The following is a 16,109-nucleotide window of genomic DNA, read 5'->3' on the forward strand; positions in this document are numbered from 1 at the left end:
TAGAATGAACATGTACAGAGATCTTTAAATGATTAAATTATAATTTATTTTGAGATATTTATTGAATTAGAATTCTTCTTTTACGATTTTAATTACGATATTGTTGTGTTTGACGAGTCAATTGATGTCCTGATGCGAATTGATTGATAAAATTGAGTATTATTGGTGTTTTTGTGTTTTTGACCTATGATTTTATTCCTTTGATTTTCATATGATTATGTGAAATTGTTTGAGGGTTTTTACCCCTCATGTTATGAGAAACATTTTTATATAATTTGTTTGTGTTGGACAAGATTTACTAGATTAGCATGATAAATTATTATATTGGGATCATGAAATTGTGATTGAAATTGTGTTGAAGTGATAAATTGAATATGTGATGAATTATGAAATACATGTGTATTGAGATGTTGTGTGCATTGAGTTATGAGCTATGAACCATACAATCACATGACTGTAAGACCCTTTAAGGGCGACAAGTTAATGTGCAACGAGTATTGTGATGGGAACCATTATGGGAACCCGATGAGTTTAATCACTTTGAGGTGTAACGAGATAAAACTATTTTGAAAACAATTGAAGAGTCGTGTGTTTTGTACAGTTCATAGATAGAGTCTATGTGTTAAAATATTTTTTGGGTTGAACTTGAATAAGGAAGGAGAGACCCTACTGGACTCTTCGGAGTCTAGGCCTTGGGGGTAAATACTCCCGATTTGAATGTTCATTTAAGTATGTGTCAATCCTACATAGTTGAAGCATTCTCACAAAACAATGTGATCCTGACTAGTCTCCCTATGATTTTACCTAGTGAGAGTGACCTGACTTACCAGTGTGTGGTCTGTCTTGTCATGTACTCCTAGGCGCTCGAAGAGGTTTTTCATTGACATGGTACCACATTGCATATAAGATTGAGTCTTAGTATATTTATTGCATAACACTTGTGTATTGATCATATTGACTGGTTGAGTGATATTGTGTTTTGATCCTTGAGTACGTGAATGATGTAAAAATGAATGAGACGCGTTGTGTTGAGATGTGATGTTACGCGACAAGTGGTGGAATGACGTGAGCTGTGTTTAAGTAAGTTGTATTTCATTTATATGATTTGTATATCTACATGTTGTCTCGTTTCTCTCTATTAGTTTGGAATGTGATCACTCACTCCTTATGTGCTGTTTGTATTTGAATCCCGTGATGATCTCGAGCCTTGTGTTTGTGATAGCAGATGACTAGGTGGATTGTTTTGAGGAACCTTGTGCTGGAGGACGTCATGACACAATGCTCTGATAGGATGTGACATTGGGACACAGGTTTCTGTATTAATTGCATGAAGTTCTGGACATATAATTTTTATCATTTTGTTTCACATATTGAGTCTTTAATTTTTCATAAGTAAGGTTGTCTTAGAGTAATCAACCATGTTTGAATGTATCCAACTATTCGACTAGCCAAGTCCAAATAATATGGTTGGTTAAATTTCCTTGATACATTAATCAAAGATACCATTATTTCAAATGCTCATTAGAAGATGTTGCAATTCTTTAGCATATTTAAGCACATGTAGGATAGTTGCTCCTACCATAAGGTGTGTGCTCAAAGATGAGGGAATGAGGATTAATTAAGAGCTAGACTAACCAAAATGGCAATTAGTGAATAGTTGGTTTACCTTAAGAATCTAATCCTATTTATACATACCATAATGAGTCTTGGACCATGGACCCTTGTACATGATTACCATTTTGGTTAATCTAACTTTAGTTATTGTTGTAATGATGGTTGTAAGGATAATCTCGATTATGATGTGCCTTTAGTTTGTAATAAGTAAGGTTGTCTTAGAGTATTCGACCATGTCTGAATGTATCCAACTATTCGGTTAGCCGAATCCAAATAATAAGGTCGGTTAAATTTCTTTGATACATCAATCAAAGATAACATTATTTTGGCTGCTCATAACTTTGTATAAGAATTTTAAAACGATTTTTTCAAGGTAGCTATTATTGTGGTTGGTAAGAACCATTTTTATGATAAGGAAAAGAATAACCTTTTTTTTACTAGGAGAGAGTGTCGAAACGTTATAAGTTTTTGAAGTCTTTCATGATCGAGAAAGAGTGAGAATACTTACTTGGCCTTCCTTGAGACACTCCCCCAAAAGCTCCTAGCTAAAGGATTACCAGCTTTGTTTAATTAAGTCTCCCAACTCGATAGTAGGCAAAAAGGGCAAGTTATCAGTTCTTTCTTCATCATCTTGACTAGAATTTTACTTCTACCATAGTGTTATCCTTTTCTTATTCTAGGGATTATGGCTGAAGCATGTGGTAACCCCCTAAACTTTCACAATGCTCGTAAAATCCGGGACATTGTTGTCTTGCAAGTCGAGACTGCTGCTATTGTAAATAAGAATTCACTAGTTGGTGACCCCCATACGGATGTTGTACCTCCTTTAGTGTTCAAGAAGAAAAACAAGGATAAGTTGAAAAGGAAACACCATAAACATCAAAAATCATTCGAGGATTCTTCCGACCACCATCGCTCAAAGTAATTGCATCAATAGACTTAGATGATGGTTGTTGGATTTTTCTCCAAGACTCTTAACCTTGTGGTCGTGGGTTCAAGTCCTATGGTGTGTGCCAAAACGTACTCGCCTAAAGGTAGTGAGGTAGTTTTCCTCACCTCAAATTTATTACGCTCATTATTCAGGAGGAAAACAATTGTTGAGATGTGCGAAGGAAATTACCTTACTACCCTTAGACATATACAATATTAAACATACTAGTCGGATTACCCATATCATGCACAAGTCATTATTTTAAATTATTGGCCATTTAATAAAACTTGTGAATTTCTCTTAACCTAACTACAATATTTATTATCGAAAGTTTTTTTCTTAAAAAAATAATTAGTGAGTATTTTTAGTAATCAAAATTAACAAAACACATACAGATGAAGGTCTTTCAATTTATTAATAGTTATTTTAACCAATAAAAAAAAAGTGTATTCATCATATAGTAATAGTTACAAATGAAAAAGATACAATTTTCTTGAAGATGCCTGAATTTTCAACATAAATGTCAAATTATATTTTGTTGCATACAGTGCCTAAACATTCTTGTCAAAATTCAAACTCATGACATTGATCTTAAAAATTTCTTCTACTTTGTAACACAAAAAAAGTTAAGTTATTTATTTTAAATTATGATGTTTGATGATATTTTTAATTCCTGAAAGAATTTTCATTGCTGTTAAAAATTTATAGCAAGACTGCAAATTTAGTAACATGTCTAAGAATTGAACTTTATGGATTTGTACATTTCTCCATTATATTTGTACATTTCTTTTACACTCAAGATATACAATTAAAGCTTAAGGTGCATTATAAATTTAAATAAATATTTGAATGTATAATTAATTCCTTGTTACTGATTTGTTTTATTAATAAGACAATAATTAATACAGATTATTTTAATAATAATACCAATATGTTATATGATTTACATGAAATTTTGAGCAAGATTTGTATGCAAAAAAAAGATGGAATTTTTTTAGAACTTTTTCTCTTTAATAATAAGAGATGGAGTTGTATTTAATAAATATAATAAAAATAATTTGTCACTCAAGGTTAAATATTGATTCCTTAAAGAATTATTATCATTAAAAAAAGGGATATAATAAATCGAAAAAAAAAGTGAGTCAAGTTCTTAGGAGCCACTACAATTTCCGTCCTTCCAATCATCCCGTGTTCTGGTCAACTTTTCTCTTTTCTCCCTTCTCCCCCATTTGTTCATTCTCCGACACCGCACAGCGACCAAATCCACCATTCATTCTTTTTTCCCTTTTTGCAACAGCGCAATGGCACGAAGATCCCTCCCTCTCCTAAAGCACCTCCTCCTCTCGCGGCGGATCCCGGCCCGATCCGTGACGTACATGCACCGGCCGGGCGACGGGTCTCCTCGGCCTGTGACGCTGATCCCTGGCGACGGGATCGGGCCGATGGTGACGGGCGCGGTGGAGCAGGTCATGGAGGCCATGCATGCGCCCGTCTACTTTGAGAAGTTCGAGGTCCACGGCCACATGAAGGCCGTGCCGCCGGAGGTCCTCGATTCGATTCGGAAGAACAAGGTCTGTCTCAAGGGTGGACTCGTCACCCCCATGGGCGGTGGCGTCAGTTCCCTCAATGTTCAGCTTCGGAAGGAGCTTGATCTCTATGCTTCTCTTGTTAATTGTTTCAACCTCCCTGGCCTTCCCACGCGCCATGATAATGTTGATATTGTTGTCATCAGGGAGAACACCGAAGGCGAGTACTCCGGCCTCGAACACGAGGTCGTTCCCGGCGTTGTTGAAAGCCTTAAGGTGTGCTCTTCCTCTCCTCTCGCTTTCTCACACTTTTTACATATAGGGTCTTGCTAAGGGTACTAGTTAACGAACTAAAAAGAGAAATCATTTACTTTGAAAATCATAAAAGAGCACAAAAAAAGATGATGAGCAGCAAAAAAATCATCAGCAGCCCAATTTTTCGCATCACAATAAAAATATTTATAATTTAAGTTGCGTAGGATTTACCATATATATATATATATTATCAACTTTATTTATTATGTGTTCCTATCATTTTTGTTTGTTTTGGTATCTGCACTTTCTGTCAGTTTTAGTCTTTGTAGTTTAAAATCAATCTGTTTGATCCTGATACTTTAAAAAAAACATAGGCGGATTTAGTCTCTGCTCACTGACGTGACGATTGAGGGACTAAATAGGAACCAAATCCACCCATTTTTTAAAATATAGGAACCAAATTAATCGAAGGACTAAAAACTAAATTTGACCAAAAAAGTACAGGAACCAAAGGCATATTTTACCTTATTCTTTTGTTGACTATGTTATTACTGTTATTATTGGTGCGAAGTACTTACGGCTTGATAATGACTAATAGTTGCTGGACTTGTTAAGTCTTCCCTTTTGACCTTTTTCTTTTTTTGTCCCCAACAAGAGGCTTGAACACCTTGGTTAAGGGATCCTAGTCCAATTCCACTTCCACTCGTAGTATATTTTTTAATTATTTGTAATTACTTTTAGGATAATAAATAGAATGAATCAAGAAATCAAATAATTTGTTATGAAAATTAGAATAAAACTAGAGAAAATAATATATGTACTAACAGTTGAATGATTCAGCTTGCTATAGATAAATAACTTGTTTTTATTTTTTTTTAGAGAGCTTTTGCAAATAATGATTGTTTTCTGGTGATATGTTAGCAAAACGTTCCCTATCGTGCTAGCAAAAGAAAGTGAACATATTTGGTATTCCTGTATTTTATGATTTCAAGAGGGCTAATTCATTTTATGTAAAGTTCTTTTCGCTTGGAATTTCTATCCAGTTTTTTTTCTTCTTTTCCATGTGATCTTTGATGTATATATGTCATGAAGGTATCACCTTGATACTGTCCTGATGCAGTATGGGTTTATGTTTGCTGTTGATACTCATATTTTACTAGGTAATAACAAAGTTTTGTTCAGAGCGAATTGCTAAATATGCATTCGAGTATGCTTACCTGAATAACAGAAAGAAGGTGACTGCCGTGCACAAAGCAAATATTATGAAGCTTGCTGATGGTTTATTCTTGGAATCTTGTCGAGAGGTTGCTACAAAGTACCCTGGAATCAAGTATAACGAAATTATTGTGGATAACTGCTGTATGCAGCTTGTTTCAAAGCCTGAACAGTTTGATGTCATGGTATGTGTATTTACATTTCAATCCTGGCTTGCAGCTATTTATGCACTTATGTAATTTGTCTAATGTATTTGTGCAGTAACCCCCCCGCCCCCCGCCCAAGTTTTTTTTTTATCAGCAAAAATAAGTATATATTGATAGAAAAGAAGTACCAGAGGTACTTAATACATAGATTAGATACCATGCTCATGGTTCCAAAATAAAACTGATGTAGTTTGAGTAGGAACCATAGCATGGCTACATATGAAATTATCTAATTATCTACTATAAATCCAAAAGGAGCTATTGTCTACTAATACATAAATCCCTGTCGGATGTGACTTGACCATTGGTTAAAGTGAAGCTTAAAATCTTTCTCCAAGTTTCTAAGCCAGGTCCAAGCTAAAAAACGAGTAGTTGCACAAAAGAGTGAAAAGTTATAACAAAAGCTAAGTTGCTTTAGGATAAATCATGTTGGCCTAATCAAAGAATATTTTAAGGTTAAATAATTAGAAAAAAATGGTAGGGATTGAGATGTTTCCAAATTTGGCTGTTATGTTCTTTTAAGATTGTTGGCAATGGGAAAATGGAAAGGAAGTGTATCACTTCTGCACATTGTCTTCAATGTCTTGGAAGTATTGACAGCATCTTTGTCAACAGTTCTATGTCGAACACTTAGCATGATACCTATCATTTTTTGTGCAACTCGTAGAGGATGGATGTCTAATTTTTTTTATAGAGTAGCATGTATTTGAAACAGGATTTGGACAGCCCTATTTTGCTATCTTGGAAAAAAAATGCGCTTTTCCATCTCCACAGCAGAAACAGTTCTTGTCTGTGTGGAGATGGATAAAGTAAGGATTTGTGATAATAAATGGTATAGAACTCTATGATGGAGGAGTTTGGGGGGAAAGGGGGGTGGGGGATTTTTTTTTTCCTTCAAACAAGAGGAATAAAATAAGATATTTTCATTCAACAATCTAATTATTTCTTATTTTATTAAGATTTAAAATATTCTCAATTTTAAATTGGAAAATAATCCCCCAATCCCTTTCTCCCCAGACACCTCCATCCCAACATATATCTAGGAGGATGTGGTTGTACTTTATACTATATTGAAGGGATAGCTAAATTTTTCCTTTCTTTTTTGTGTAAGTGAGAATCATTGCAAAGGGTTTCTCAATAACCTCAGGTCTTGATGTCTTTGTCTTGCAAACCACTGGTCTTAATTTGTTTCTGACTTTTAATAAGAGTGTTTTTGAAGTTCATGCATACTGTTTCCTCTTGCTAGGTGACCCCAAATCTTTATGGAAATCTAGTTGCAAACACTGCAGCAGGCATTGCTGGAGGCACTGGAGTCATGCCAGGAGGTACAGTTGTTAGTTGCTACTGTATTGTAACTTCAGTGCTATCATCTGATTATGTTGCTTTTTCAAATACCGCCTCGCTCATTTCTACCATGTTATCAATTTTTTTTACTAATGTTCAGAACTTGAAAAACTAGTCTGAGTTTAATTGTGTGCATGTCGAGATGATTATTCATTTATTCTGCATCTCAGGAGCATTTATACTCCTTGAAAAACTTGGCAAATAAAGGCATCTTATTGCATTAAACTCTATGATCATATATAGGACCTTGTATCAACCTGGGCATACACTTTTATTCAATAATATGGGAATTACTAGAGATGACGGCTTTCATTGGCTCATTAAGAAGGAAATGGAGTTGTTGATGGTGGTGACAACAGAAGTAGCTGTAGTGATATCAGTGACATGAAGATGATAGTGATGGTACAGTAGGATATAGATGATAGTGCTATTGTGGTGAGGATTAGCAGAAGGGGCTAAAATAGTGAGATAAAGCTGATGTTGTGAAGGTGTGGAAGGGCTTTTGGGAATAAATGATTATTGAGATTTGAGAAAAATTATTCTTTGTACTCAAATTACTTCTTGTGCTTGACTACCACAAACAATGCATGCCAATTTTGCAGGTAATGTTGGGGCTGAGCACGCTGTGTTTGAGCAAGGTGCATCAGCGGGAAATGTCGGTAGTGATAAAATAAGGGAACAAAAGAAAGCCAATCCAGTGGCGCTTCTTCTCTCGTCAGCTATGATGCTTAGGCATCTCCAGTTTCCTGCATTTGCTGACCGTTTGGAAACTGCTGTGGAAAAAGTCATCCTGGAGGGCAAATGCCGAACAAAGGATCTTGGAGGGACAAGCACCACCCAAGAGGTTGTGGATGCAGTGATAGATGCTTTAGATTGAGTAATTTTTGTTGCTGATTTCCCAAACGAAGTCAGTCTCGTTCCTTTCTAACCAATTTTGCCAACATTGTTTTGCACCCATCAAATGCAAAATAGTAATTTTTCGTCCTGAATAAAGTTTATGGAACACAGAAAGTGATAATTGTTTCCCTCCTATTTAAAGCTGCGATTTGGCGTTATTACAACCCAGCAATTCTTTTATAGTTCTGATTAGAAAGTGCATAAATTGTTTGATAGTACCTTCAAATATATTCCCATGTTAGAAATGGTTAACCAAATACCCCAACACTGTTGTCTTTGTTTTATTTACAGTCAGTCAAGGCGACATTAGAGTAACGCAGGTAAGAAAAGACGCCCTCATAAAAGATTATTATTTTTTTTTGTATTTTGATAATCGATTAGTTACAATCAGATAAGTTAATTTGATGATTTCACCCTTACATTTTAATTTGATTTGTAATTTGTTCCTGTCTGTTTATTCTCTAAACTGAGTGCTTTCAGGTCTTATTATTGGACAGTTTGATCTTATCTTCATTACTATTGATCATGATAGCTTTACTATGAGTTTTGATATTAATTTTTATTGAAAATATTTTTGAACTTATGAACTCTTCTTTATTTGCCCTTTGAACGGAGTAATCTTTGAATAACACATGTGGTGTCCTCGATGTAATGGATTACTCTTCAGTTACGTTTCGCAACCAGATTTATCAATTACGTGTTTCAATAATTTATTGTTTTGAGGGATTTTTTTTATTGGAGTAAACTAAAGTATACCAAAGACCTCAGAGTCTCCAACTCAATAATTCATCTAAAAACGTTAATAGTTTACTTCAAACACGTCATCGACGTCCATCTCAGATAATCACATGTTATATATATATATATATATATATATATTTTTTTTTTCTTTCTTTCTAAAGTCATGTTATATTTTCTCAAGGTTTAAATAATTAGACACTTAATTTTAAGAAATTAATCAAGTAAAATAAGACAGTTTCTTATATTTAATAGATTAAAAATTTAAAAGTGTTGTTCGGTTTGTTAAGATGAAGTAAATATGATTCTTTTTTTTTAATAGTCTTTTAAATTGATAAAGTTTTGGAGTAGGACCAATCTCTCTTTTCATCCTTATGCTCTAAACAAATTGTGTAGCGGATTCTTTCTTTGGGCTGTTCTCTTTCCATTTTTCGCTAAAACACAGCCTTAGCGTTAAGTATAGCCAATCTGATCCAGTCTGTCAGTGTCCCTTTCTGATCTGATTTTGTATTATTTTTATTTTGGCTGAAAAGGGACCACTAACATAGAGGGGTATGAAACTATGAATCAAGCAAGCATCCATCCATCCATGATTCTCTTTTTCTCTCTCTGTGTATACATTCTCATTATATCAATTGTTTGTTATTATCCTTTAAACTTACTAAATTAGTGAATCAACATTGTGTGACATTACATAGTTGATAGGTAACATTTTTTTTTTAGGAATGTGGTCAAGGATTAAATTCAGATCTCTGTGTATGAAAAAAATAAATGGTAGGAAAAATTAACTTCTTAAGTAAGTCTTATTCATTAAAAATAGATCACGTATAATTAAGTCATGTTGTTATAAAAATTTAACCGAGTCTCTTTTAAATTTTGATAGCAAATAAATAAATAAACAAATAAAAAATAAAAAGTACCAAAAAAATTATATTCTCAAGTTTATATAATTTATATAGTCTTTTCGAAGTCATGTTGTAGTTTATATAGTATTTTTTACTCAAGTTTGTTTGGCAAAATATTCTCTTTCAAATATTTTAATTATATATTTTTAAAAATTATTAATGGAAGTATACAAACACATTTACTCATTAAATAGAAAATATTATTATAAATATTGGATTAAAAATATTATATGAAATTTAACTTTATAATAAAAAATTAGTAATTAATGTTATTCTAACAATAAGATACTTATGTATCATAGTTCGATGAAATTATAATTAAAAATATTAAATAAAAAATATTTTTTTTGTACTGAAAAAATATTAGAATTTATTTCCAGCATAGGAGGACCACAAATTCTAATTTATCTCAGATACTTGAGTACGTGCATAAAACTGCCTCTGCAAGACAAAAACGAGCATCCAACTCAACATTGTAGTTTACGTGGGTGAACACGGATCAATATGCTACCTCAGGATTAGAATGACCTGTAGTCACTTTAAGTTGAAAATAAAATTTAGAATAAATAGTGATTTTTATCTCTAAAAATACAATGTGACAATTACATTTTATCTCTTCAATCAGATACAGATTTTCATTTATTCAAATACTAACATTGTTACTACTTTACACCTTTTGGGAATAAAGTCATTAGTTATTTATCATATATAAAGTTCTTCTATTAGAACCCCATGCATATATATAAACAAATAAATCAATGTCTTGATCAATGACCCCACTGATTCCATTGTTTAATTGATGCTTTCGTCAATAATACCCTCAATAAAATAAAGAAGCGTTACATAGCCGCATTGACTAAGTACTCACTGTATCTCTCTATTCTCCCAAAAAATAACAAAAAAATCACATAAATTATTCTCTTGGAGAGACTTGAATCCCTCTCCGATGTTTATATATATTTTCTGTGGATAAACTCTTCTCCATCACACTGAATTGACACCCTTATCCATTGAATGCACCATCAATGCGCCATGAGAAACAGCTTCAAGAAGACCATGTTCGGGGCTCGTTCTTCTCTGAGGGTTTTTATATCAAGTACCATCTACTCACATCATTCACGTAAAATTTGTAGCTTTTCGCAGGACCATGATCCGGGTTCGTGGGAATCAATGGAGGGTCTTCTTCGTTGCCCTGCGAATTTCGTTCCTCTGTCTCCCATCAGCTTCCTAGAGAGAGCAGCGAAGGTTTGCAGAGACAGAACCTCGCTTGTGTATGGTTCTTTGGAGTATAACTGGGGTGAGACCCATCAACGGTGCTTGAAACTCGCTTCTGCTATTACCCACTTGGGGATTTCACGTGGGGATGTGGTGAGTTCTTCTTCTGCCATTAATTCCTCACACCTTATCTTTGTTCTGTTTTGTGGTCACGCGTGTGCATGTTTATCAACTAACAAACCCTGCATTTACATGTGCGATCTATTCATCTATATTGCGGGAGAACTGTTCAGTTTTCTTTGTGTGAAAATTGTTTTTGAGCATGATTAGTCTTTGATCATTAGTGAGTTAAGAGACACTAGTGACATCTGACGGTTCAAAAAAAATAAAACTTGTTGCGTGTACATCCATGTTATATTGTATTGTTTACATGATTTTTTAGAGTTAGTTATTTATTTTAGAGGAAAGTTGGATCCAGAATATTTTGGGTCTCTGATTTCTTTCTTAGTTTTTAGTTTTAAAAACTATTTTTTTTAAACAAATCCATACTATTCAATAATCGAGTACTCATTCAAAGTCTATTAAGCTTCAAAACTTGTTTTCGAAATAAATAATTTTTTTAAAAAAAAAAAACAGAATTGGAGATGTTTTCCCACTCTCTTCTATACGAGTTTGTTGAATTTTATTGAAATAGGAAAGTTGGTTGATTATTCAGGGGCTAAAAACGACTTTATTTTAATTATATCAAATCAATCAAGTTCTATTGGCTTATTTTTCCAGTTCTCAGGGTATACGAGTATATTTCAACTTTATATGAAAAATTAAAAAAAGTGAAAACTAGTCTTTCCTATTAGAATGTTCATTGAAGGATCAAAACTCTTCATAGTTCATGTATGCCAATCTCATAAAGCTTAACTTGTTACTCGTTACTAGGATAAGACCTGGGATTCTAATGTTAATAGAAACTTTCTATTAACATCTCTGACTCACCAATTGATGGGAAAAACCTTTTAGACTTTAACCATGTGTGCAAAAAGCATGAGTCCACCCAAAACCTTGTGCTGAAATTTCAATTTTATTAGAAGAGAGGGTCAGCAAGGTTTGGACATTTGACCAATTACATGATTAGGCTCCTGAACTATACCAAAGACCAACTAGTCTTGAACCTTTAGCTCAGGTATGGTTTTTATTGAAAATCTCAGACTGTTACTATTCTATTACTAATAAGTCTTTCTAATCCATGAGGGCATTGCATAATAAACAAAAAAAGTTTTTGGTTGACCCAGGCCAAATGTGCTATAAGAGACAGAACACCACTTGTGTAAATGATGATAGAATCAACCTTGATTGAGTAGAAAATTTTGTAAAGATAACTAACAATATAAAAGCCATTTATCCTTGTCTTTAATTTTTTCTTTCTATTCTATATAGATTACCTTGCATGCATTCAACTTTCTTGATGTTTTCTTCTTTATTTCCTTTGACTTCTTTTTTTGGTAGCATATTTCCTTTCACTCTAGTGTAAGTCTTTTTTTTATTCATTTTAAGAAAGCACAAACTGAGGCTTCCAGCTCTCCTGACATGGCAATGCAAATCACAATAGTTACACTGATTCCCTAGAACATCACTCGTATATGAGCTGGTACCCATGAGCTTCAAATTGTTATGTGCTAGAAGCATTATAGTTTCAATTAAAGACACAAGTATACAGATTTAATATGCAAAGCTTTACTACATTGAGCTTCTGCTTTCAATATATCCCATTTCAATCTCAGGAAATACCTAAGTAGAAAAAACTACTTTAGGATCTTCACTAAAAAGGAAAAAATACAACAGAAAACACCCTGTTCTCCCACAGACACAAACACAAACACAACATAAAACAGAAACAGGAGGTAGTTAAGAATCACAACAGAAAATACAAACAGAAAAAATCACATACAAAGGCAGCTAGAAATTACAAGCCAGGTGGGGATTTGTGTGCACGTGGCAACCGTTCTTTTAGGGGAACTATCTTAGTGTTTCATACTTACATTTGCTCGAAGTCAAACACTCTCTCTAGATTTTCCATCATGTTTTTTAGTTACTATTTGTTGCTTTCAGAAATCACTACTTTCTGGATGCTACTTGATTTTTCATCTGCACTGCAATGCTTAGATGTTTCTACAAAATGTGCTGCACTTTTAACAATTCTAATTTGCGTTGATAAAACTTTTGCTAGGGAACAAATATCTGGAAGCATCTTGGGACTTCCAAAGGTAAATGAATCACTGATGATATTCCATGTTGTTTCTGCACAGGTTGCCACCCTATCACCTAATGTCCCTGCCATGTATGAGCTACATTTTGCTGTCCCAATGGCTGGAGCCATTCTTTGCACCCTTAACTCACGCTTAGATGCGGCTATAGTTTCAGTCCTTCTTGAGCATTCACAAGCCAAGGTCCTTTTTGTAGACTATCAACTACTTGAAATTGCACGAGGAGCATTGGACCTGTTAGGCAAAAAAGCTAGAGAATTGCCAATTTTAGTTCTAATTGCCGACAATGATTGCACATCTCACATTGACATTACTTCAGTTAGTTATGAGTATGAAAGGCTACTGGCTGATGGGCATAATGGTTTTGACATAGTGAGACCCCATTGCGAATTGGATCCTATAAGTATAAATTACACCTCTGGTACCACATCTAGGCCTAAAGGAGTAGTCTTCAGTCACAGGGGTGCTTATCTTAACTCTCTAGCAACGGTTTTGCTCTTTAGAATGGATCTTTTTCCTGTTTATCTTTGGAATGTTCCAATGTTCCACTGCAACGGGTGGTGCCTCCCTTGGGGAGTGGCATCACAATTTGGGACCAATGTTTGTGTTAGGAAGGTCACTCCAAAGAACATTTTTGACAATATAGCTCAGCATAAGGTGACACACATGGCAGGAGCACCAACAGTGCTTAACATGATTGTGAACTCTGCATTGACTGATCGAAAGCCACTCAATCACAAGGTGGAGGTGATGACAGGAGGTTCGCCTCCGCCACCACAAATTCTTGCCAAGATGGAGGAGATTGGCTTTAACATCTCTCACCTTTATGGCCTCACAGAAACATATGGTCCAGGAACTTTCTGTGCATGGAGACCTGAGTGGGACTTGTTGCCCCATGAAGAGAGATCAAAGATGAAAGCAAGGCAAGGGGTGCCCCATGTGGCTTTGGAGGAAATTGATGTGAAAGATCCTTCCACAATGGAAAGTGTTCCATCTGATGGCAAAACAATGGGGGAGGTAATGTTTAGAGGGAATACAGTGATGAGTGGATATTTGAGAGATTTGAAAGCAACAAAAGAAGCTTTCAAAGATGGGTGGTTTCATAGTGGGGATCTAGCTGTGAAACATTCTGATGGTTACATAGAAATCAAGGACAGGTTGAAGGACATAGTAGTCTCCGGGGGAGAGAATATTAGCTCGGTTGAGGTAGAAACAGTTTTGTATAGCCATCCAGCGGTTCTTGAAGCTGCAGTTGTTGCAAAGCCTGATGATCATTGGGGCCAAACTCCTTGTGCTTTTGTGAAGTTGAAAGAGGGGTTTGATTTAGATGCTCTAGAAATAATCAACTTTTGCAGGGACCATTTGCCCCATTACATGGCTCCTAAAACTGTCATTTTTCAAGATATGCCAAAAACTTCAACAGGGAAGATACAGAAGTTTGTTCTAAGGGAGAAAGCCAAGGCTTTTAGAGGCAACCAAGCATAATAAAAAACTGAGTTTAAGGGTCCTATCATCCTCTTTTATTTCTATCATCTCTATTTTAATCCTCTAAACCAAACACAACATTAAGAGTGTCGATTGGATCATTTTTCTTAACTTTTTCGGTCGGGTCCTCTATTCTCTGCGAGTTCCAATCTTTGAACTTTTGTTTTTGACAAATATTGTGGCTAAAACGTGGATCGATATTCTCATATTCTTACTCGGGATCAGGATTACTTGCGATCGATCACTCTTGGGCTCTTAGCACGAGCAATCCTAGCCATGATCATGTAGCTGAAAATTTTTCTTAATATTATTTGAAGTATTAATTTTATAAAACTTAAGAAAAAAAAAATTAAAGATTGAGATTTAAACTTTATTCCCTCTGTAACAACGGCGCCAGAAAATCTTCACCCCAAGTAGCTCATGAGTCATGCTTGTGCATTTTAAGCTTACTTTATAAATGAATGTCTTCATTAATTAATTACTCAACTTAACTCACTACTTCATATGTATTTGTTTTGACGTTTAAACTTCCTTTTAACGATTATCCATCGTTGTCAAAAAAAGGTTAATCCATCATTTCTCTCCAGAGTCAAGTCCCATTCAACTTCCCTAGAACATGTGAGAATTAATGGTTTTACAAATTAAAACGCAATCCATTGTTTAATTGATGCTTTAAAGAAGCGTATGTTATTATATATATATATATATATATATATATCCGCATTGCCTACGTACTCATCGCTGTATCTATACACTCTCCACAGAAAAAAAAAAAACAAGAAACAAAAATCATAGAAATGATTCTCGGACTTGAACCCCACTCCAATGTTCTTCTTTTCGGGATAAAAGTCTTGGCCATCACAATGAGTCGAAACTCGTATCCAATGAATGACCCATCAACTGTGCCATTGAGAAACAGCTTCAAGAAGACCATGTTCTGGACTCGTTCTTATCTGAGGCTTTTCAGATCAACTTCAACATACTCGTCTCGCCATCATTCACGTAAAATTTGTAGCATTTAGCAGGATCATGATCGGGTTTCGTGGGAATCAGTGGAGGGTCTTCTTCGTTGCCCTGCGAATTATGTCCCCTGTCTCCTATCACCTTCCTAGAGAGAGCAGCGAAGGATTGCAGAGACATAACCTCGGCTGTATACTGTTCTTGGGAGTCAGCCGGGACACATGATCAACGGCTCAGTGTCTTCATTTCCAGGGTTCACAACTTTTTTAAAAAATCTGGAAAAAAAATTATTAACTTTATTTTGATCAACTTTTTAATATATAAGAATTTTGTGTATTATTATTTTATGGTTGAATTTATAAATTTATGAATTTCGTTGTTTATGGATACTTTTTTTATTATTTCTTTTTGAGAGTTCAATAAGTCACATAATTGTTTTTTTTGTTTTTTCTCTTTTTTTTATTACTTTTTTTGTTTTTGTTTTTCTTTCTTTTTTTTACAGTTCCTTTTTTTTATTTTCTTATGTTTTTTTCTTTTTTACCGTTCCTTTTTCCTATTGT

At 34.5% G+C, this 16,109-nt stretch overlaps 2 protein-coding genes across 3 annotated transcripts; both read left to right on the forward strand.

Moving 5' to 3' along the window:
• Nucleotides 1-3,685: 3,685 nt before the first annotated feature.
• Nucleotides 3,686-8,247, forward strand: LOC114381046 (isocitrate dehydrogenase [NAD] regulatory subunit 1, mitochondrial-like). Its single transcript, XM_028340225.1, has 4 exons — nt 3,686-4,347; nt 5,487-5,726; nt 6,994-7,072; nt 7,694-8,247. The coding sequence occupies exons 1-4, from the start codon at nt 3,847-3,849 to the stop codon at nt 7,966-7,968; spliced, it is 1,095 nt and encodes a 364-aa protein (XP_028196026.1). The 5' UTR covers nt 3,686-3,846; the 3' UTR covers nt 7,969-8,247.
• A 2,216-nt stretch (nt 8,248-10,463) lies between these two features.
• Nucleotides 10,464-14,803, forward strand: LOC114381055 (probable acyl-activating enzyme 2). Of its 2 annotated transcripts, none has more exons than XM_028340235.1 (2): nt 10,464-10,999; nt 13,147-14,803. In XM_028340235.1, exons 1-2 carry the CDS (start codon nt 10,646-10,648, stop codon nt 14,587-14,589), a joined length of 1,797 nt encoding a protein of 598 aa, XP_028196036.1. In that variant the 5' UTR covers nt 10,464-10,645; the 3' UTR covers nt 14,590-14,803. The 2 variants fall into 2 exon arrangements, with proteins under 2 accessions (XP_028196036.1, XP_028196043.1); XM_028340242.1 differs by having other exon boundaries at nt 10,870-10,999; nt 13,068-14,803.
• The last annotated feature ends 1,306 nt before the right edge of the window (nt 14,804-16,109 follow it).

Source organism: Glycine soja, chromosome 2 (genome assembly GCF_004193775.1).
Source record: "Glycine soja cultivar W05 chromosome 2, ASM419377v2, whole genome shotgun sequence".
Classification (NCBI taxonomy): Eukaryota; Viridiplantae; Streptophyta; class Magnoliopsida; order Fabales; family Fabaceae; genus Glycine; species Glycine soja.